The sequence below is a fragment of the Salmo trutta genome, chromosome 12 (assembly GCF_901001165.1).
Source record: "Salmo trutta chromosome 12, fSalTru1.1, whole genome shotgun sequence".
In the NCBI taxonomy this organism is placed as follows: Eukaryota; Metazoa; Chordata; class Actinopteri; order Salmoniformes; family Salmonidae; genus Salmo; species Salmo trutta.
Window position 1 is genome coordinate 11,543,907 of NC_042968.1, and position 24,476 is coordinate 11,568,382.

The window sequence follows — 24,476 nt, forward strand, 5'->3', positions numbered from 1 at the left end:
CAATGAACCTACCAGGTACAACCCCAAATCCGTAAACACGGGCACCCTCATAGATATCATCCTAACTAACTCACTCTCCAAATACACCTCTGCTGTTTTCAATCAAGATCTCAGCGATCACTGTCTCATTGCCTGCATCCGTAATGGGTCTGCGACCAAACGACCACCCCTCATCACTGTCAAATGCTCCCTAAAACACTTCTGCGAGCAGGCCTTTCTAATCGACCTGGCCGGGGTATCCTGGAATGACATTGACCTCATCCCGTCAGTAGATGATGCCTGGCTATTCTTAAAAGTGCCTTCCTCACCATCTTAAATAAGCATGCCCCATTCAAAAAAAATTGAACTAGGAATAGATATAGTCCTTGGATCACTCCAGACCTGTCTGCACTCGACCAGCACAAAAACATCCTGTGGCGTTCTGCATTAGCATCGAATAGCCCCCGTGATATGCAACTTTTCAGGGAAGTTAGGAACAAATATACACAGGCAGTTAGGAAAGCTAAGGCTAGCTTTTTCAAACAGAAATTTGCATCCCGTAGTACTAACTCAAAAAAGTTCTGGGACACTGTAAAGTCCATGGAGAATAAGAGCACCTCCTCCCAGCTGCCCACTACTCTGAGGCTAGGAAACACTGTTACCACCGATAAATCCACTATAATTGAGAATTTCAATAAGCATTTCTCTACGGCTGGCCATACTTTCCACCTGGCTACCCCTACCCCGGTCAACTGCCCGGCACTGCTCTTAAACGCAAGTAAAACTAAATGCATGCTATTCAATCGATCACTGACCGCACCTGCACGCCCGTCTAGCATCACTACTCTGGACAGCTCTGACTTAGAATACGTGGACAACTACAAATACCTAGGTGTCTGGTTAGACTGTAAACTTTCCTTCCAGACTCACATTAAGCATCTCCAATCCAAAATTAAATCTAGAATCGGCTTCCTATATCGCAACAAAGCATCCTTCCCTCATGCTGCCAAACATACCTTCGTAAAAGTGACCATCCTACCGATCCTCGACTTCGGTGATGTCATCTATAAAATATCCTCCAACACTCTACTCAACAAATTGGATGCAGTCTATCACAGTGCCATCCGTTTTGTCACCAAAGCCCCATACACTACCCACCACTGCGACCTGTATGCTCTAGTTGGTTGGCCCTCGCTTCATACTCGTCGCCAAACCCACTGGTTACAGGTTATCTACAAGTCTCTGCTAGGTAAAACCCCGCCTTATCTCAGCTCACTGGTCACCATAGCGACACCCTCGTAGCACGCGCTCCAGCAGGTATATCTCACTTGTCACCCCAAAGTCAATTCCTCCTTTGGTCGTCTTTCCTTCCAGTTCTCTGCTGCCAATGACTGGAACGAACTGCAAAAATCTCTGAAGCTGGAGACTCATATCTCCCTCACTAGCTTTAAGCACCAGCTGCCAGAGCAGCTCACAGATCACTGCACCTGTACATAGCCCATCTGTAAACAGCCCATCTATCTACCTACCTCATCCCCATACTGTATTTATGTATTTATCTTGCTCCTTTGCACCCCAGTATCTCTACTTGCACATTCATCTTCTGCACATCTACCATTCCAGTGTTTAATTGCTATATTGTAATTACTTCGCCACCATGGCCTATTTATTGCCTTAACTCCCTTATCTTACCTCATTTGCACTCACTGTATATAGCCTTTTTGTTTTCTTTTGCTCTACTGTATTATTGACTGTATGTTTTGTTTATTCCATGTGTAACTCTGTGTTGTTGTATGTGTCGAATTGCTATGCTTTATCTTGGCCAGGTCGCAGTTGCAAATGAGAATTTGTTCTCAACTAGCCAACCTGGTTAAATAAAGGTGAAATAAATAAAATTGGGAACGCCCATCAATAGAACCACCCCAGACGTTTAGCCAACGTCAATGTTCATTGGACGAGCCTCCGTAAACCGGGGAAATTTTGAACTGAGCATTTGCAACAATGGTGTTTGTGTTATACTGCATTTCTTACCAAAGGCACTATTAGTTAGCTAGCTCACCTGTCATTTCACTACTCAGGGCTGGATTTTATTGTACATTCGGACCTCTGCTGTGGCTAGTTTGAAAGTTGTACAATGGCTGAAGAAGACGGTTGTTCATCTATGACGGAGCCTCAGCTTGAAGCAGGAGAAACGGCGGCGGATGGAATGATGTCGATAGCAGATTCAATTTCTTGTGACAGTGGACAGAACAAGACAGACAAAGTGGATTTGGAGTCAAATGTCGAATTAGAAGAGGATGTCAGAGATTTTAATTGGCGACAAGAAGATGTTGTCAGACAAGGTTTGTTTAGTAACTATTGTTGCTCATTTCAACCGTGCAGCTAGCCTAGCTAACTGGCTAAGTACGTCGTTAGCAAGCTAACGTTAATTAGCTAAGTAAATTGAGTAACGTTATCTAGCTAACTACTGTAACTAGCTAAACATGCAATTCCACCAACTGTTGACTCATAACAGCAAATAAGGCTAGGTATGTATCATTAACCTATTTGCTGTATTTCAAGTAACTGTTAAGAGGAATAGAGAAAAAAAGTCTCTACCTATTCCTATAATTTTTGAATCCCCTTGATCATTACCCGCTTCTTGGCCATGCCAGATAATAGTGAGTGATCATGAAGGAGTGGGCAAAATGGAAGGAAACCACTTTACACTATGCTTCCAAGTAGTAAATTAGATATTCATCTAATTTAGGGTTGCAACGGGTCGGATGTGAAATTAAGCCCAGGAATTTGGGTAATATTGCTTAAATTCATCAAAGTTAGCTTAAAACAGTGAATCTTTTTGTGGGATGCACATAAGTAAATTTTAGGTCAGGTGGCATATTTTGGTTAAACTACCCCCAATTTAATGGAATTGCAACCCTCTGCATGCGCAGTACATTCTGCCATCACATGTACAGCTGTTTCTCAATATCTTGCACACTAATGAGATGCTATTAAGCCCACACTACTACACTGTCTGAGCCAATGACTACATGCTTTTTGTTAAGTTTTTTTTTGGTAACTAATAAATAGTAGCCTACAGCAAAGTGTGTTTAAATTTATACACATTTGCTACTAAACTGAGCAAAAAAAGAAACGTCCCTTTATCAGGACCCTGTCTTTGGAAGATAATTAGTAAAAATCCAAAAAACTTCACAGATCTTCATTGTAAAGGATTTAAACACTGCTTCCCATGCTTGTTCAATGAACCATAAACAATTAATGAACATGCACCTGTGGAATGGTTGTTAAGACACTAACAGCTTACAGACGGTGGGCAATTAAGGTCACAGTTATGAAAACTTAGGACACTAAAGAGGACTTTCTACTGACTCTGAAAAACACAAAAAAACAAAGATTCCCAGGGTCCCTGCTCATCTGCATGAACTTGCGTTAGGCATGCTGCAAGGAGGCTTGAGGACTGCAGATGTGGCCAGGGCAATAAATTGCAATGTCCGTACTGTGAGACGCCTAAGACAGTGCTACAGGGAGACAGGACGGACAGCTGATCGTCCTCGCAGTGGCAGACCACGTGTAACAACACCTGCACAGGATCGGTACATCCGAACATCACACCTGCGGGACAGGTACAAGATGGCAACAACAACTGCCCGAGTTATACAACAACTGCCCGAGTTATACCAGGAACGCACAATCCCTCCATCAGTGCTCAGACTGTCTGCAATAGGCTGAGAGAGGCTGGACTGAGGGCTTGTAGGCCTGTTGTAAGGCAGGTCCTCACCAGACATCACTGGCAACAACGTTGCCTATGGGCACAAACCCACTGTCGCTGGACCAGACAGGAGTGGCAAAAAGTGCTCTTCACTGATGAGCCACAGTTTTGTCACACCAGGGGTGATGGTCGGATCCGTGTTTGTCGTTGAAGGAATGAGTGTTACACCGATGCCTGTACTCTGGAGCGGGATAGATTTTGGAGGTGGAGGGTCAGTCATGGTCTGGGGCGGTGTGTCACAGCATCATCGGACTGAGCTTGTTGTCATTGCAGGCAATCTCAACGCTGTGCGTTATAGGGAAGTCATCCTCCTTCCTCATGTGGTACCCTTCCTGCAGGCTCATGATGACATGACCCTCCAGCAGGACAATGCCACCAGCAAAACTGCTCGTTCTGTGCGTGATTTCCTGCAAGACAGGAATGTCAGTGTTCTGCCATGGCCAGCGAAGAGCACGGATCTGAATCCCATTGAGCACATCTAGGACCTGTTGGATCGGGGAGGGCCATTCCCCCCAGAAATGGGGGGGAATGGGAACTTGCAGGTGCCTTGGTGGAAGAGTGAGGTAACATCTCACATCAAGAACTGGCAAATCTGGTGCAGTCCTTGAGGAGGAGATGCACTGCAGTACTTAATGCAGCTGGTGGCCACACCAGATACTGACTGTTACTTTTGATTTTGACTCCCCTTTGTTCAAGGACACATTATTCCATTTCTGTTAGTCACATGTCTGTGGAACTTGTTCTGTTTGTCTGTTGTTGAATCTTGTTATGTTCACACAATATTTACACGTTTATTTTGCTGAGAATAAATGCAGTTGACAGTGAGGGGATGTTTCATTTTTTGCTGAGTTTGTGGGTTTTAGCTTTCTTGAGCCTGCTAACTGAGTGTTAATTCACCTGTTTCCGTACATGTTTCATTTTAAAACATTTATCTTACAAAGGGGTAGTTTAATCGAACTGCGTAACTACACTGCTCAAAAAAATAAAGGGAACACTAAAATAACACATCCTAGATCTGAATGAATGAAATAATCTTATACTTTTTTCTTTACATAGTTGAATGTGCTGACAACAAAATCACACACAAATAATCAATGGAAATCCAATTTATCAACCCATGGAGGTCTGGATTTGGAGTCACACTCAAAATTAAAGTAGAAAACCACACTACAGGCTGATCCAACTTTGATGTAATGTCCTTAAAACAAGTCAAAATGAGGCTCAGTAGTGTGTGTGGCCTCCACGTGCCTGTATGACCTCCCTACAACGCCTGGGCATGCTCCTGATGAGGTGGTGGATGGTCTCCTGAGGGATCTCCTCCCAGACCTGGACTAAAGCATCCGCCAACTCCTGGACAGTCTGTGGTGCAACGTGGCGTTGGTGGATGGAGCGAGACATGGTGTCTCAGATGTGCTCAATTGGATTCAGGTCTGGGGAACGGGCGGTCCAGTCCATTGCATCAATGCCTTCCTCTTGCAGGAACTGCTGACACACTCCAGCCACATGAGGTCTAGCATTGTCTTGCATTAGGAGGAACCCAGGGCCAACCGCACCAGCATATGGGCTCACAAGGGGTCTGAGGATCTCATCTCGGTACCTAATGGCAGTCAGGCTACCTCTGGCGAGCACATGGAGGGCTGTGCGGCCCCCCCAAGGAAATGCCACCCCACACCATGACTGACCCACCGCCAAACCGGTTATGCTGGAGGATGTTGCAGGCAGCAGAACGTTCTCCACGACGTCTCCAGACTGTCACGTCTGTCACATGTGCTCAGTATGAACCTGCTTTCATCTGTGAAGAGCACAGGGCGCCAGTGGCGAATTTGCCAATCTTGGTGTTCTCTGTCAAATGCCAAACGTCCTGCACGGTGTTGGGCTGTAAGCACAACCCCCACCTGTGGACGTCGGGCCCTCATACCACCCTCATGGAGTCTGTTTCTGACCGTTTGAGCAGACACATGCACATTTGTGGCCTGCTGGAGGTCATTTTGCAGGGCTCTGGCAGTGCTCCTCCTTGCACAAAGGCGGAGGTAGCGGTCCTGCTGCTGGGTTGTTGCCCTCCTACGGCCTCCTCCACGTCTCCTGATGTACTGGCCTGTCTCCTGGTAGAGCCTCCATGCTCTGGACACTACGCTGACAGACACAGCAAACCTTCTTGCCACAGCTCGCATTGATGTGCCATCCTGGATGAGCTGCACTACCTGAGCCACTTGTGTGTGTTGTAGACTCTGTCTCATGCTTCCACTAGAGTGAAAGCACCGGCAGCATTCAAAAGTGACCAAAACATCAGCCAGGAAGCATAGGAACTGAGAAGTGGTCTGTGGTCACCACATGCAGAACCACTCCTTTATTGGGGGTGTCTTGCTAATTGCCTATAATTTCCACCGGTTGTCTATTCCATTTGCACAACAGCATGTGAAATTTATTGTCAGTCAGTGTTGCTTCCTAATTGGACAGTTTGATTTCACAGAAGTGTGATTGACTTAGAGTTACATTGTGTTGTTTAAGTGTTCCCTTTTTTCTTTTGAGCAATATATTTATCTGTACATGGAACTGTTTTTTTTAACTTTTTTTGAACACTTTTTCTAATCTTTACAGGAAATGCCACGGGCTCTATTTGACGTGTGGAGACATTACTGCAGCTAATGTAGAAGGAAATGCAGTGTATGTTTGCAGATACTGTGCCAAATCATATGTGAAGAATGTAACAAAGATGCAGAATCATCTGGTCAAGTGCATAAAGTTCCCTCAGTTCTCACAACAAGCAACCTCAGACAAAGTCTCTACTTCTATTTGAAGTGAAAATGATGAATCAGACTCTTAATCGATAGCAACAGCTCATGGTCCTCCTGGAAGCAGAAGTGTTTGACTCAATGGAGGAACGTAGTCAGAGAAATGCTGATGAATATCTTGCTCGAGCTGTGTATGCAACTGGTTCACTGCTGATGCTCACAAGAGATTTCTGAATGTTCTTCGCCCAGCATACACCCCTCCAACCAGACATGCTTTGTCTACTCATTTGCTGGATGCAGAGTTCAAGTAAAGGTCAAGCAAATCATAGAGAAAGCAGACTGTATTGCAATCATCTCTGATGGGTGGTCGAATGTTCGTGGGAAAAGAATAATTATCTACTTCTCCACCCCTCAACCAGTATTCTACAAGAGCACAGACACACCGGTCTCTACATTGCAGATGAGCTGAAGGCAGTCATCAATGACCTTGGACCACAGAAGGCATTTGCACTGGTGACAGACAATTCTGCGAACATGAAAGCTGCTTGGTCTAAAGTGGAGGAGTCCTATCCTCACATCACACCCATTGTCTGTGCTGATCATGCATTGAATCTGCTCCTCAAGGACATCATGGCACTGAAAACAATGTATACACTCTACAAGAGAGCCAAGGAAATGGTTAGGTATGTGAAGGGTCATCAAGTTATAGCAACAATCAACCTCACCAAGCAAAGTGAGAAGAATAAGATCACCACATTGAAGCTTACCATCAACACCCATTGGGGTGGTGTTGTCATCATGTTTGGTAGTCTTCTGGAGGGGAAGGAGTCTCTCCAAGAAATGGCCATATCACAGTGTGCTGATATGGACAGCCCCATCAAGAACGATCCTTCTGGATTGCATTTTGGGAGAGATTGGTAAGCAGCCTGAAACTCCTGAAACCTATAGCAGTAGCCATTGCACGGATTGAGGGATACAATGCCATCCTGTCTGATGTTCAGACTCTGCTTGCAGATGTAAGAGAAGAAATCTGTACTGCTCTGCCCTGCCCACTTCACTGTTGCTCCAAGCAGAGGAAACTGCACTTCTGAAATATGTCAAAAAGCGTGAAGACTTCTTCCTGAAGCCCATAAATGCCGCAGTGTGCATGTTGGACCCCAAGTATGCTGGCAAGAGCATCCTGTCTGGTGCAGAGATCAACAAGGCCTATGTTGTCATCACTACCGTGTCTCGCCACCTTGGCCTGGATGAGGGCAAGGTTCTTGGCAGTCTGGCGACGTACACGTTTATTTTAGCCATGGCTTTGGGATGGAGATGCAATATGGCATATGTGCCAACATATCTCATCAGCCACCTTGTGGAAGGGTCTTTGTGGATCTGGGGCTCTTTCCACTGTTGCCTCCATCATCCTCCAAATCCCACCACCATCAGCCGCCTCAAAGCGCAACTGGCCCTTGTTTGGGAACGCACACCAAAGCACGCAACAGGCTGACCAATACAAGGGTTGAAAATTTGGTGGTCATCCGGCCAAATTTGAGTCTTTTTGAGCCTGACAACGAGCCAACCTCAACAGGGTTGGAAAGTGACAGTGATGAGGCCTCAGTCTGATGTTCAAGAGGTGGACATTGAGATCAAGGGAGAAGACATGGAAGCCTGAGAGGAAGCTTTAGTTTCTAGACTATCATTTTACAGCTGTATGTTGAAAATGTTTTTGGGAGATGCGATGGATCATTGGGGTCATTCAATATTCCCTTTTGTTGTTCAGTGAAATCATCCCATGTGAAGAGAACTCATTTAATTAAAGTTCGTAACTAAATTGTTTACATTTCTATTAGAAGGATTTAATCATTTGCAATTATTTCTACTAATGATAGAAACATAAACCTTTTTACTTTGTCTCCATATGATATGGTAAATATATCCAATGCAAAAAACCTCCACATTTAAATGCTATTAACATTAATTTGCATATTTCCGTTAATTCCCACAGATAGTTTCCACCTCCTGATTATTCCCCAAAATGTGCAACACACAGATATATAACCTATACCTTGTGCTTTATTTTCTAACACAGAACTTTTCCAAAATGAGGATGATGATGATGATGATGATGGTGACAGCGGCACAGCTTACTTCAACCCTGATATGGCTGGTACTCGGTTGCAACGTGCCGAACGCATAGGAGATGCCTCCCTTCCTGACACCTTTCAGACAAATGAACTGCTTTATTACGAGAGATTCAAAGCCTATCAAGACTACATGCTAGGTATGTAACCTTCCCACGGTCTTACATCAATTGTTGTCAAGGTTACTGGCTAAAGTAGTTAAAAGATGTTTACTACAACCATATTGATCGATCTTCAGCGCAAAAAAATAAAACTGACTTGAGGGGTTGTCTCAGATGCTCTCTGTGCTGTTTTTTTGGACAGGTGATTGTAAAACATCCGAGGTGAAGGCCTTCACAGCTGACTACCTGGAGAAGGTTCTGGAGCCTTGTGACTGGCAGGCACAGTGGTGCACAGACGTTTTTGATGTGCTAGTGGAGGTAAGTCACTTCGACCTGAAAGATTTCCCAGCAAGAGACTTGTCTAAAGGAGCTGTGCTTTCGACACTGCATGAAATGAATTGGAACACTTGCACACTGGATGCGGTTTTATAGTGAATCTGAATCTAGAGGTCTGGTTAAAGAATGTGAAACAGCTATGTTTTCCAATGTTTATACAGATGGTTGGATCTGATCAGTGAAGCAGAAGTAACTGAACAGGGTAGCCTAACTATTCAAACATGGGGAAAGTGTTATATGAAGGTTACAACCTCATACTTGTGCCCTTTTCCTCAGGTGGTGGATGTGAACTATAAGGCTCTGAAAGCCCAGGTCAAGCTAGTGGTGCCCCTGCAGTGTGAGACGAGAGGCTGCGAGCTGACAGAGGAGGCCATGAACACTCTCCTGGAGGCCACGCTGCACAAAGTGCCTCTGCAGGAGCTCCGTGTGGTGTTTGATGAGTCTGGGGACTTTGACCAGACTGCACTGGCACTTGAGCACCTCCGGTAAGACCATATTGTAAACAGGTTAACGCTGCTGAGGTTTTTATTCAAAGGGCTGTTAAAGCCACAGTTACAGTTGAAGTCTGAAGTTTACATACACCTTAGCCAAATGCATTTAAAGTCAGTTTTTCTCAATTCCTGACATTTAATCCTAGTAAAAATTCCCTGTCTTAGGTCAGTTAGGATCACCACTTTATTTTAAGAATGGGAAATGTCAGAATAATAGTAGAGAATTATTTATTTCAGCTTTTATTTCTTTCATCACATTCCCAGGAAGCAGTGGCTTCCTCCTTGCTAAGCGGCCTTTCAGGTTATGTCTATATAGGACTCGTTTTACTGTGGATATAGATACTTTTGTACCTGTTTCTTCCAGCATCTTCACAAGGTCCTTTGCTGCTGTTTTGGGATTGATTTGTACTTTTCGCACCAAAGTACATTAATCTCTAGGAGACAGAACGTGTGTCCTTCCTGAGCGGTATGACGGCTGCGTGGTCCCATGGTGTTTATACTTGCGTACTATTGTTTGTACAGATGAACGTGGTACCTTCAGGCATTTGGAAATTGCTCCCAAGGATGAACCAGACTTGTGGAGCTCTACAATTTCTTTTCTGAGGTCTTGGCTGATTTCTTTTGATTTTCCTATGATGTCAAGGAAAGAGGCACTGAGTTTGAAGGTAGGCCTTGAAATACATCCACAGTTACACCTCCAATTGACTCAAATGATGTCAATTAGCCAGATGTCAATCAGAAGCTTCTAAAGCCATGACATCATTTTCTGGAATTTTCCAAGCTGTTTAAAGGCACAGTCAACTTAGTGTATGTGAACTTCTGACCCACGGGAATTGTGATACAGTGAAATAATCTGTATGTAAACAATTGTTGGAAAAATTACTTGTCATGCGCAAAGTAGATGTCCTAACCGACTTGCCAAAACTGTAGTTTGTTAACAAGAAATTTGTGGAGTGGTTGAAAAAAAGTTTTAATGACTCCAACCTAAGTGTATGTAAACTTCTGACTTCAACTGTATTTCTTTCCATGTCAGAGGAGAAAGCACCAGAAAAAGTGCCCAAGGCGATTTTTATTTTTTATTTTTTTCTCTCTTCTTCTTTCTTCCAACCCCCCCCCCCCCCCCCCCCCCCCCCACGTAACAATTATTGAAACCTCTTGTTGTTGGAGTTTGCATGTGGTGGAACTGACCTTCAATTTGGGTGTGCCTGACTTTAACTTCTCTTAATGTGTGTCTGAAAATGTATCCCTCTTGTCTTTTGGTCCGCTTGATAGAACTTTAGAATAACTTAATTTTTCCTGTGAAGGAACTTCTTTTTTTGGAGTGGTTAAAGCTGCAGTATATAACTTTATGCATTTTCTCAGATATGATATGACAAACACTCAAAATAATGTAAATGGACAGACAAGACAGAACCGTCATATTAAAGCAGCAGAATTATTTTTGTTTTATGTGATACTAAATAACAAGGGTGTGTTAAAATTTCGTGGCGTGACAGACACTGAGAAATATCCCGAAGAGAGATGATGCACTGGAACAACTGGCTCTGCTTCTGTGCTGTGAAATCTCTTGTCTGAACTGTCTCAAACCTTTTTCTTCTTAGGTTTTTCTACAAACACATCTGGAGACAGTGGGACGACGAGGACGAGGATGATGACTTTGACTACTTTGTCAGATGTGTGGAGCCCCGCCTCAGGCTGTACGTGTGGAAGGGTGATAGTGTGGGGAATGGGAAGATTAGTCAGTGTGTGTGGGCTAGATTGGCACTTTCTCATTTAGGCTGTATTGGTTCAGATCTGCCAATGACACGGCTTGGTTGAACCCATTATTTTAATGCCGCTATCAGAACGGCCATATGGCATAGGAACCTGTAGAGCTTTGCAAATCATTGCAGTTCAGGCACACTTGAGCAAGCTCCATGTCTAATTGTTGGAGCTGGATATGCTCAAGGCTGTTGCAGTGAGGGTGCAGATTATTATTTGGCCACTAGATGGCAGTGTGCACCTGGGGATTTTGAGCGTACTGTGGCGTTTCCTGTGTTTTTTAATGGATGGATATTTACGGGTGGAGACGAGGGTTAAGATATCTTATTGGCTTCAGCAGAAATCCTAAAGCTTATTGGTCTAACAATCAGCTCCTAGTTTATACCAAGGACACTGTCACTGATTTGCTTTTAATAGACACTCTTTGTTACCCATTCGCGACCGGCTCCTTTGATTGAATCGAGACCCTCCTTGTTCAGAATCTCAATGTTCACCTGTATTTTTCTTTCTCCAAATAATGATTTTAAGAACATTTTCAAACAGACAATGTTGTGCTCTGATCTTCTCCGCTAGTTATCCCACCTTAACCTCTTAGCCCTCCAATGTTGCTGAACAGTTTGTTCCCAACAGTGCTTCAAGACCACCTCCATAATGCAATTGTGTTTTTAAAAATAAGTGTGTTTCCCTCTGTGGCTGTCAATCCTGCAGGTTTTATGATATTCTGGAAGATCGGGTGCCTGCTGGACTTGTGGCAGAGTATTACTCTCTTTTGGCACGCTGCTCTCAAAAGTTCCAGGAGTTTTCTAGCCTGCGGAACGGTATCAGCAGCGACTCTGAGTCGGAGCTGGACAACGTGTCCATGGTGGAGGGCCTAAGGATGTACGAGCAGATGGAGGCCCTGAAGCGCAAACTCCGGATCATCGAGAACCCGCTGCTCAGGTAGCTGCCCAAGGGGATACGGGTGGGAAGACTGAGAGGAGCTATCAGTGACTCTGCACAGTGTGTGTTGAGGGCATAGTTGTGTGACTGATGGAGTTGGTCTCTTTATGGAGGATGAAAATAAGAAGACTGAGTAAAAGCTATTGGATTCACCTCTGTCCTTGAGCTAGCGTGTTTGACCTACACTGCCCCAGTTGAGAGCAAAAACCCCTCACATTATAACACTATACTACACACTAACACTACACATTATAACACTACACTACAGTGTGTGTGTGTATATATATATATATATATATTTTTTTTTTTCTTTGAGACTAAATGGATTTTTTTTATATATACATTCATTATTTATTTGAGACTAAATTGATATATATATACATTTAGACTACATTTATATATATCAATTTAGACAACATATATATATATATTAGTCTCAAATAAATAATGAATGTATATAAAAATCGGACCGATTTAATCTGTATTGGCTTTTTTTGGTCTTCCAATAATCGGTATCGGCGTTGAAAAATCCTAATCAGTCGACCTCTAATTCTAACCAGAGTATGGTGCATTGAACTGGACTGTAGTGTTATAATGTGAGGGGTTTTGCTCTCAACTGGGGCAGTGTAGGTCAAACACGCTATAGATCTATCTATCTAGTCTCAAATAAATAATGAAACATGTTCAATTTGGTTTAAATAATGCAAAAACAAAGTGTTGGAGAAGAAAGTAAAAGTGCAATAAAAAAGCTAACGTTTAAGTTCCTTGCTCAGAACATGAGAACATATGGAAGCTGGTGGTTCCTTTTAACATGAGTCTTCAATATTCCCAGGTAAGAAGTTTTAGGTTGTAGTTATTATAGGACTATTTCTCTCTATACCATTTTGTATTTCATATACCTTTGACTATTGGATGTTCTTATAGGCACTATAGTATTGCCAGCCTAATCTCGGGAGTTGATAGGCTTGAAGTCATAAACAGCGCAATGCTTGAAGCACACCAAAGAGCTGCTGGCAAATGCAGGAAAGTGCTGTTTGAATGAATGCTTACGAGCCTGCTGCTGCCTACCACCGCTCAGACTGCTCTATCAAATATCAAATCATAGACTTAATTTTAATATAATAACACACAGAAATACAAGCCTTAGGTCATTAATATGGTCAAATCCGGAAACTATCATTTCGAGAAAAAAAAACGTTTATTCTTTCGGTGAAATACGGAACCGTTCCGTATTTTATCTAACAGGTGACATCCCTAAGTCTAAATGTTGCTGTTACAATGCACAACCTTCAATGTTATGACATAATTATGTACAATTCTGGCAAATTAATGACAGTCTTTGTAAGGAAGAAATGGTCTTCACACAGTTCGCAACAAGCCAGGCAGCCCAAACTGCTTCATATACCCTGACTCTGCTTGCACAGTACGCAAGAGAAGTGACACAATTTCCCTAGTTAAAATAAATTAATGTTAGCAGGCAATATTAACTAAATATGCAGGTTTAAAAATATATACTTGTGTATTGATTTTAAGAAGGGCATTGATGTTTATGGTTAGGTACACATTGGTGCAAGGACAGTGCTTTTTTTCGCGAATGCGCTTGCTAAATCACCCGTTTGGCGAAGTAGGCTGTCATTCGATGATAAATTAACAGGCACCGCATCGATTATATGCAACGCAGGACAAGCTAGATAAACTAGTAATATCATCAACCATGTGTAGTTAACTAGTGATTATGTTAAGATAGATTTTTTTTTTTTTTGTAAGATAAGTTTAATGCTAGCTAGCAACTTACCTTTACTCCTTGCTGCACTCGCTTAACAGGTGGTCAGCCTGCCACGCAGTCTCCTCGTGGGGTACAATGTAATCGGTGTCCAAAAATGCTGATTACCGATTATGAAAACTTGAAGTCGGCCCTGACGAATCGGTCGACCTCTAGTTAGAGTACAAAAGAGTGACAGCAATTAAATTTATAGCTACTACTAATGCACACTTGGGCCTATACTTTGAGAGTCTATGGGAAAGTGGAAGATTTACCTGCTCTGTCCAGTGCTGTACCATTCTGTTCGTCTACATAAATTTATTCTCTTCTGACACTGCAGGTATGTGCTGGGATACAAGGTGAACTCAGGGCAGCAGTCGTGCAGGGCCAAGGGGCCTCGCGCCTCAGGCGGCCGGATGGTCCACGTCGTGTCTGTCTCCACTACAGTCAGCCAGCTGCAGAGCCTGATGGCAGACAAGCTTGGGCCCAAATTCTCAGGGGAAGAGTTTGAAGTACAGGTATGGCAAACAAATAAAATAGTATTTTAAAATGTTTTACCCATAGCATATTGTATTTTGATTCAATTTAAGTTTGCCCAGTTTTCCATTTCAACTGGCCTGTTTAATGAGATGACCAAGTAACCATGTCTCACTTGTGTAAGGGTCTAATGCGCTAGGATTTGCTGAGGCGCTTGGGCTGTCTTTTTATTTGACCTCCCTGGTTCCTGTAAACTGGCATTCTGCCAGGATTTGTAGAAGCTGTGTCTGTTCGCCCGAACGCCTCGGCTCTAGTATCTTTGTATTCCACCGAGACGTCCGAAGCAGAAAGCACAAGGGTTTTTGTGTCCATCTGTTTAGTCATGAGCGCAGATCTGTATTGTACGGACTGACTGTGTACTGGAACTGCTCTGTGTTTAAATGTTAGTTTCACAGTGAGCCCCTGCTGGCTGTGAGTGCCTGCTACGAGGGAGACGTGGTCATCGTCCTTCCAGGACACTACAATGTCACCAGCTCCATCAGTATCCCAGACTCCATATCAGTGGAAGGTAATGTTTCGCATGTCTGAAAGCAGCCTTTATAATGGCAGGATGCACTACTGCTGTTTGTATGTACAGGTAACTGCTAAATAATGGAAACACGAGTAAATGAGGGATACAAAAATATATTGGAAGTGCTTCCACACAGGTGTGGTTCCTGATTTTAAAACGATGTAAACCGTTTGCCATGCAACGCTTCAAGCATTGAGCTGTTTATGACTTCAAGCTATCCAGCAGCTCTTCGCAATGCTTCAAGCACTGCGCTGTTTATGACTTCAAGCCTATCAACTCCCGAGATTAGGCTGGCAATACTAAAGTACCTATTAGAACATCCAATAGTATATGAAATATATATGGTATAGAGAGAAATAGTCCTATATTAACTACAACCTAAAACTTCTTACCAGCTTTCATGCTCTCATGTTCTGAGTAAGGAACTTAAACGTTAGCTTTTTTACATGGCAAATATTGCACTTTTACTTTCTTCTCCAACACTTTGTTTTTACATTATTTAAACCAAATTGAACATGTTTCATTATTTATTTGAGACTAAATTGATTTTATTGATGTATTATATTAAGTTAAAATTGTTCATTCAGTATTGTTGTAATTGTCATTATTTACATACATGCATACATGCATACATACATACATACATACATACATACATACATACATACATACATGCATACATACATACATACATACATACATACATACATACATACATACATACATACAGAGTCTTCAATATTCCCAGGTAAGAAGTTTTAGGTTGTCATTATTATAGGACTATTTCTCTCTATACCATAAATAAAATCAGCCGATTAATCGGTACCGGCTTTTTTTGGGCCCTCCAATAATCGGTATCGGCGTTGAAAATCATAGTCGGTCGACCTCTAGTCTGAATCCTTCCATCCTTTTCTCTCACTAAGGAATCTGTTGCTATGCTGTGACTAATGTACTGTTATGGCCATGGAAGTTATTTTCATATTCAACATATGAAATCAAGTGTTCACCTGCAGATGATACTTTTACGGTACTGGCTGCACTATGTGGCGTGTTCATGCTTCTTGAAGGTTAAACCACCCCTCAATGTACAGTAGATGGAGTGAAATGAACGTGTCGCAGAGAGGATGCAGGACGTACAGTTGGAGCCCTCGTAAAGCAAATGGAGCTTGATGGCGCGGTAAACGTTTGAATGGGGGTGATATTAATTAATAGAGAAGGCTAGCGCGGGCGAGGAGAGGTCAGAGCAGAGGCGCAGTGTCAGTCTATTTATGCAAATGGAGGGGGGGCTGCCAAGTTGGATGGAGGGAGGGGAAATTGGAGCGTTTTTTTTTTTTTTTTTTACATGGGTCTGTTTGTATGTGCTTGCCCTCCTGTGGTGCTAGGAAACCCCTGAAAGCTGAGATAAAGAGGGTGGGGAAATAAGATGCAGCACTGCCTGGCACTGTACCACGACAGGAGATGAGCAACTCAATTAGACCACCGCTGGATTACCATAATTGAATTCTCCCTCCCACCAAAGAGCCTTTGATATTTAGAGGAGCCAGGCACACACAGGCGCTTATTGCTTTTTGGATATTGCTGTATCAAAGACAGAGGGGGGAAAAATGCATATGATCCATCTTCATATGTATTGCGAGAATTTCCAAACGGTCTGTGTTCCTGAAGAGACATTAGAATTCAATAGTGAGGAGGTTGTTGGTCAGCACTTGTTAAGAACAGGATGCATTTGTGATCTACAATCAGTGCACCCGTTTTAGCGTTTTAAATAAAAATGTATTCTCGAAGCAGCAGCACATGGTTTTCCTCTCCTGGAAGTGTGCATGGGCCTATGACTTTACCAATCGATATTCAGCCTTTGGCCTTTCCAATGGCAGTGTGTGGAACCCAGCCAGTGCTGTAGAACTGTTGGCCACATTGTGGAACATGTGTCTCCAGGCCATCTGTCAAGGAACAGAGAATAATGAACCCTAGCCGTCAGAACACGGTCCCTTGCATTCTGCACTGTTGTACAGTGCTGCTTGCCTGGGATTGTGCTGAATTGCTACTTGTCATGTAAACCACTGCAAGGTTGGAAGGAGTGTTCGGACCCAACACTGTGGCCATTGAGCCATGTCCCAGCTGTCAGCATGCAAAGAGCAAATTCAATTTATTCGATATGATAGGTCTTCTATGTACAGTTGGTGAGGGGGTAAAAAATCAATACTTTAAGTAGAGTATTGCGATATTATTTTTGCCGATTTCCTATCGAAATACTGTGACTCCAAGCTTTAGATTGTTGCTAGGTACTTAACATTAGCTAGCGCTAGTCGGCTGTACATGCGCCAAAACCTATAGCTCATCATTCTATAGCTTGTTCGCCGTTTTTTAAAATGTTGAGCCAACATGTTTTCAGCACTTATCTCCATGACCGTTCAAAATGCCTATTTTCATGGCTCTTGTCCCTCTGCCGCAGACAAATAGTGAGCAATATGTTTAGAGCATCAAATCGCAATAAAATCACAGTATCGAATTGCAATACATACTGTAAACACTGAGTATACCAAACATTAGGAACCTAATATTGAGTTGCACCTTCCCCTCAGAACAGCCTCAATTCGTCAGGGCATGGACTCTACGTGTCAAGCGTTACACAGGAATGCTGGCCCATCTTGACTCCAATGCTTCCCACATTTGTCAAGTTGGCTAGATGTCCTTTGGGTGGTGGACCATTGTTGGTACACATGGGAACCTGTTGAGCGTGGAAAACCAAGCTAGGTTGCAGTTCTTGACACAACCCGGTGCGCCTAGCACCTAAACTCAGCAAAAAAATAAACTCACACTGTCAACTGAGTTTATTTTCAGCAAACTTGTGTAAATATTTGTATGAACATAACAAGATTCAACAACTGAGACACAAACTGAACAAGTTCCACAGACATGTGACTAACAGAAATGGAATAATGTGTCCTTGAACAAAGGTCGGGTCAAAAGTAACAGTCAGTATCTGGTGTGGCAACCAGCTGCATTAAGTACTGCAGTGCATCTCCTCCTCATGGACTGCACCAGATTTTCCAGTTCTTGCTGTGGGATGTTACCCCACTCTTCCACCAAGGTACCTGCAAGTTCCCGGACATTTCTAGGGGGAATGGCCCTAGCCCTCACCCTCCAATCCAACAGACCCCAGACGTGCTCAATGGGATTGAGATCTGAGCTCTTCGCTGGCCATGGCAGAACACTGACATTCCTGTCTTGCAGGAAATCACGCACAGAACGAGCAGTATGGCTGGTGGCATTGTCATGCTGGAGGGTCATGTCAGGAAGGGTACCACATGAGGGAGGAGGATGTCTTCCCTGTAACGCACAGCATTGAGATTGCCTGCCGCCCCAGACAATGACGGACCCTCCACCTCCAAATCGATCCTGCTCCAGAGTACAGGCCTCGGTGTAACGCTCATTCCTTTGACGATAAACGTGAAACCTACCAACACCCCTGGTAAGACAAAACCGTGACTCGTCAGTGAAGAGCACTTTTTGCCAGTCCTGTCTGGTCCAGCGACGGTGGGTTTGTGCCCATGGGCAACGTTGTTGCCGGTGAGGACTTGCCATACCACAAGCCCTCAGTCCAGCCTCTCTCAGCTTGTTGCGGACAGTCTGAGCACTGATGGAGGGATTGTGCTGGTGTAACTCGGGCAGTTTTTGTTGCCATCCTGTATCTGTCCCGCAGGTGTGATGTTCGGATGTACCGATCCTGTGGTGGTCTTGTTACACGTGGTCTGCCACTGCGAGGACGATCAGCTGTCCTTCCTGTCTCCCTGTAGTGCTTTCTCAGGCGTCTCACAGTACGGACATTGCAATTTATTGCCCTGGCCACATCTGCAGTCCTCATGCCTCCTTGCAGCATGCCTAACGCAAGTTCACGCAGATGAGCAGGGACCCTGAGCATCTTTGTTTTTGTGTTTTTCAGTCAGTAGAAAGGCCTCTTTAGTGTCCTAAGTTTTTGTAACTGACCTTAATTGCCTACCGTCTGTAAGCTGTTAGTGTCTTAATGACTGTTCCACAAGTGCATGTTCATTAATTGTTTATGGTTCATTGAACAAGCATGAGAAACAGTGTTTAAACCCTTTACAATGAAGATCTGTGAAGTTATTTGGATTTTTACGAATTATCATTGAAGGACAGGGTTCTGAAAAGGGGATGTTTCTTTTTTTGCTGCGTTTATATTTTATATTCTTCAAAGTAGCCACCCTTTACCTTGATGACAGCTTCACAAAGACACAGCTATTGGAACCAAAAATCTCATATTTGGACTCATCAGACCAAAGGACAGATTTCCTCCAGTCTAATGTCCATTGCTCGTGATTCTTGGCCCAAGCAAGTCTCTTCTTATTGGTGTCCTTTTAGCTGAGGTTTCTTTGCAGCAATTTGACCATGAAGGCCTGATTCACGCGGTCTCCTCTGAACAGTTGATGTTGTCTGTTTCTTGAACTCTGAGGTGCAGTTAATTGCTGAATTCTGAGACTGTTAACTCTAATGAGCTTATCCTCTGCTGCGGAGGATAACTCTTCCTTTCCTGTGGCGGTCCTCATGAGCCAGTTTCATCATAGCGCTTGGTTTTTGTTAATTTTCCAGATTGACTGACCTTCATGTCTTAAAGTAATGATGGACTGTCGTTTCTCTTTGCTTATTGGAGCTGTTCTTGCCATAATATCGACTTTGAATCTTTTACCAAAAATAGGCTAATTTTCTGTATACCACCCCTTCCTTGTCACAACACAACTGATTGGCTTAAATGCATTAAGATGTAAAGAAATTCCAGAAATGAACTTTTAACAATGCATACCTGTTAATTGAAATGCTTTCCATGTGACTTGGCATTATCTCAACCAGCTTCATGAGGAAGAGTGTGCAAAATTGTCATCAAGGCAATTTTACTTTGAAGGATCTGAAATATAAAATATTTTGATTTGTTAAACACGTTCTTTGGTTACATGATTCCACGTGTTATTTCGTGGTTTTGATGTCTTCACTATTATTCTGCATTGTAGATAATAGTAAACAATAAAGAAAAACCCTTGAATGAGTAAGTGTGTCCAAACTTTTGACTGGTATTGTATAGAATCGCAATATCGGCACTAGGCAATTCCCAGTCCTATGTACAATTCATGTAGTTCTGTGGTCATCAGCTGTCTTGTTAGGCACATAGCTAGTATGTTGACCTCACACGTGCAGAGACGTATGTAGGCCAGAGCCTAAAATGAACACCCGCCAAATGTTGGTAGATTTTGGCATTGGAGGGTCAGATGTCTATTTCACCAGCCACGTTGGTGGATGGTCAGGGCTCCACAGTGCGAGCATTTCACTCACATTTGTGATAAAAAAAATATATATATATATATATAAAATGCTGCAGTATTTTAGCCTTTTTGTTTCATAGCTGGTAAATTTTAATTGCACAAAGTCAAAACTACGAATCCCTATAGCCCATCTCACCTCGCTCTGCATCACTGCCTGGCTTGGAGGCTGTGCGCACGTGAAGAGCTGAGTGAAAGATTCATTTTTAGAAGTGCAGCACACAGACACAAGTTGGTCTAATTTATTTGATACAAGTCTACTGAAGTGAGACTTGTTCCCTGTTTCTTTGCAATTTACAGTACATTGTTTTGTTCACAAGCCAGGTTTTTCAATGTTTGAGTTTCAACTATTTGGCAAGAGAAGACAACGCAGCTACTAGTCAGACTCAGTCTCAGACACATGTGACTGGAGTCACATTACCACGGTAAACCCCTGCCCTTGAAGAGGCAGGTGAACATTTTTGGTTAAAATAGGTCACAAAAAATGAAATTCAACAATATACCATATTACTTCTTACAAGTAATGCATTTGTTTTAGAAACATTACAAAGCATGCTAATCTGTGTTTTGTCCCTGGAATATGAGTGGCTGGTAGATTTTAAAATCTACCTGCTATGGTGGCTGGTGGACCGAAAAGTACATTTTAGGTCCTTATTTAGGCTAAGTCTTCTTTATTTTCAGGGTTTGGTCTACCTGATGAGGTGGTGATTGAGAAGAAGAACAAAGGGGACTCGTTTGTGGAGTCAACAGGGGCCGACGTGAAGATCTCCAACGTCAAGTTCATCCAGCACGACGCTATCGAAGGCATCCTCTGTGAGTCTTCTTAGTCCTCCCAATGTGATTCTGCCTCTATACATCCCCCCTCCAACTCTACTATCAGTCCACCCATTGGCCTGCATTAATAATTCTGCCTAAGCTGCTGGTGCTGCTTAACATCCGGCAACAGCCATATATCAATGACTTGCTAGGAGTAGAATGGGTTGTGTGTGTAACCATTCGGAATACTAGGATCTAGCTGGCCTTTTTATTTTCCTCCTAGTGTCGATTTTCATCTTATTTCCCTCTTGTCTCCAGGCGTACGTCAGGGTAAGCTGGAGATGGAGAACTGTGTCCTTCAGTGCGAGACGACAGGTGTCATTGTGCGGACGTCAGCCCACCTGACCATGAACATGTGTGACCTCTACGGCTCTAAGGTGAGAGGTCATTGACACTTATCACTCTTCTCATGGTGGCTTTATTTTTTTGATTGCTATAGATCTAGCTGTTATGTTAAACATTGTGTGTGTGTGTCTGAGGCAGTAGCCTAGCTGTCTCTACATGCTGATAACTGTTGTGCTGTAGGGAGCTGGTGTGGAGATTTACCCTGGCAGTGTCTGCAGTATGGTGGGAAATGGCATACATCACTGCAAAGAAGGGATCCTGATCAAGGTAAGAGACTGAAGTTCCACTGGTAATTGACCAGTCTGTGTATCACTGCTCCCAGCACTAGCACATCCAACCTTCATCTCTTTCTAGGTTCAGTTAAATTCTAAGCCTGTGGCATTATCTTCCCTCAACCAAAATTGACTTTAGTGGAGAAAGATGTTAAAATGCACACACACAGCAAAAACAAATATGGACATATTTCCCTCGTTACCTCCAGACCAGTTCTGGGGTCTTATCTCATTCCCTGAGGCTAGAACGGTAGTGTTTTTATCGCTCCCTCACAGAGCTTTCCTTCCTGTTGTCTCTGCCCGATGTGTTGGACTTGGCCAGGACAACTTAAGCAGGAAGACAGACGTGATGACTCTGTTTATGCCTGTCTTTCCCCCTCTCTCTGTTGCTCAATCTGGCAACCTCCTCCATCCCGTCTTCCAACAGGACTTTGCTGATGAGATGGACACCATGCCCAAGATCACCATGGTGAACAACGTGATCCACAACAACGAGGGATACGGAGTGATCCTGGTCAAACCTAGTGACGCTGCAGCTGCACAGGGCGAGGCTGCACAGGAAGACACCCCTTCAGGTACTTACTAGTTCCAAAGCCTTGACGTTTTCCTCAGGAATATGATAAGGGGTGGCGTACAGCAGAGTCTAGATGGAAACTTGTGATGCATTGACATTTTTGCATCGGTGGCGTTCCAAATTGAGTTTTGCCTTCCTGGAAATTATTCTGATTTGCAACAAGCTTTAGATACAAAACTAACAACGGCACATGCTACTGAAACTTTGTCTGACACGGTAGGAAGAGAGAATGTACGAAACAAGGGAAAAAACTGGGAAATGCATCTGAGGGGAAATGTCATTTCTGCTTAGAGCAAATGTAATTTGAGAGTTGAATGCCAGCGCTCCCATTCAAGCACATAATCCAATACTGAAGTTCTCCAGACTTCCAATTTTAGAATCAGCAAGACAGGATTTGGAAGGATTGCCACGTGAGTCTAGGTACTAACCAAGTCTTACTCAGTGTTTCCCACATCAATGGGCTTACTATTTCTGGAAGGCAGAGTTAGTTTCACTGGGAAGTTGAAATGTGTTTGACCTTCAGTCCAGAGCAGCTGCAGAATAAAAGATGCAGCTGAAGGTGGCATGGCTTAAAATACATCTGGAGCGCTCTCCATCTCTCCCTCTCCAGCGTCCTCTAATGGAATGTCCCTTATTGTTTGACCCCCCCAGTACGCAGGAATAAGTACCTCTACCCCAGACAGGGGAATGAGCGTAAATACATTTTAAAAAGCAAATAAACAAATCCATCTCTCTTCAGATTACCTTTTTAAAAATGTCAAATACAGCATTCATCAGTTTTTCAGAGACACTACAAAGCCAACAACTGGGTAATAATTGTCATTTCGTTGTTATTGAAAATATGTCCATTATGGTGCTTTGTTGTTTATCTTCCGGAAATTAGCAAAAAAATGCTGTTGATTAAACATTCCCCACTTTAAACGTCGAAGAGGCTGCTCTCATTTTAATTTGAAAGGTAAGAGCATGGCAATTACCTGCGATTGATCCCAAAGGGCGCTCTGTTAGAATACACTGTCAGTGTGATTTGAACAGAATGTTGTAATATTTCACAGGAAGACATGGTGTTTTCATAAACATGACAAATCAGAATGTCATGATGGAGAAGTGGTGGTATTAGGTCTGAATGTCACAGTGAGGTGTTGACAAGCCTGTCATGAACTGATTCATGTTATTTTCCAGATGAGCAACTGGATAAAGAAGAGGGGAAAGAGGAGATGAAGGGCGAGGGGACGCTGCAGGTGGACGTGCCCGTCATCGTGGTGGACGACTGCTCTGTGAAGGAACCAGTCTCCTATTCGTCTTGTTACGTCGTTCCTCCAGAGTTCACGGAGGGCAACGATGCCATCAAGAAGGAGCTGGTGGCCACGTCGGCCAAGAAGCAGCGACGCCAGAAGAGCAGACTGAAGGAGCTGGGAGTGACCCAGGCAGATGACAACCTGCTCTCCCAGGAGATGTTTGTCTCCATACAGGACAACCAGTTCAGGAGAAACGGCATGGGCAGCTTCGGCACCTTCTTATACTGAGATTAACTGACCCGTCCTCCTGTTCTGTATTCCGTACATGCACAAACACATTTTTACTTCATTTATTCCAACCTCTTTGTTAAATTTTGCTGCACGGACTAGTGAGTGGGTATGTGTATTTTTAAATCATTTTTTTAAAACATGGCTTTTTAACACAATTCTCATTTTAGTATACTGATATTGTGGATGCCTGAGTCTAATAAACTGAATTGTTTTCACGATGACACTTGAGTCTCAAATGTCCTTCGCAAATGTTTTTTTTTTTTTTGGTGGATATTGTGTAATTTATTGTTATGGATATTATTAAGATGACACTGCTTGAAATTGTTGTGTGTTTGTGTTGGGGGAAATCGCGTTGCCTTTGAGTTCTCACCTTCGCCTGTAGTTCTGTTCATTCCTTTGTCAAATGTTGCTGAAGGCACTCTGTAAACACTCAATCATGAGCCAATAAAATTGGAGTTTATATACGTCTTGTTCTTTTTGGGTTTTTTACAACTGGACACAGGTCCGTTGAGAGAGGGGGAAATCTGGAAGGCTGCTTATTAAGAAGCTTACGGCTTCACCTTTTA

At 43.2% G+C, this 24,476-nt stretch overlaps 1 protein-coding gene across 1 annotated transcript; it reads left to right on the top strand.

Annotated features, from left to right (window-relative positions):
- Nucleotides 1–1,927: 1,927 nt before the first annotated feature.
- shcbp1 (SHC SH2-domain binding protein 1) lies at nucleotides 1,928–24,374 on the top strand. Its single transcript, XM_029767103.1, has 13 exons — nucleotides 1,928–2,321; nucleotides 8,558–8,749; nucleotides 8,913–9,028; nucleotides 9,323–9,531; nucleotides 11,139–11,234; nucleotides 12,007–12,237; nucleotides 14,340–14,517; nucleotides 14,924–15,044; nucleotides 21,059–21,190; nucleotides 21,452–21,570; nucleotides 21,719–21,805; nucleotides 22,238–22,385; nucleotides 23,564–24,374. Exons 1-13 carry the CDS (start codon nucleotides 2,114–2,116, stop codon nucleotides 23,905–23,907), a joined length of 2,181 nt encoding a protein of 726 aa, XP_029622963.1. The 5' UTR covers nucleotides 1,928–2,113; the 3' UTR covers nucleotides 23,908–24,374.
- The last annotated feature ends 102 nt before the right edge of the window (nucleotides 24,375–24,476 follow it).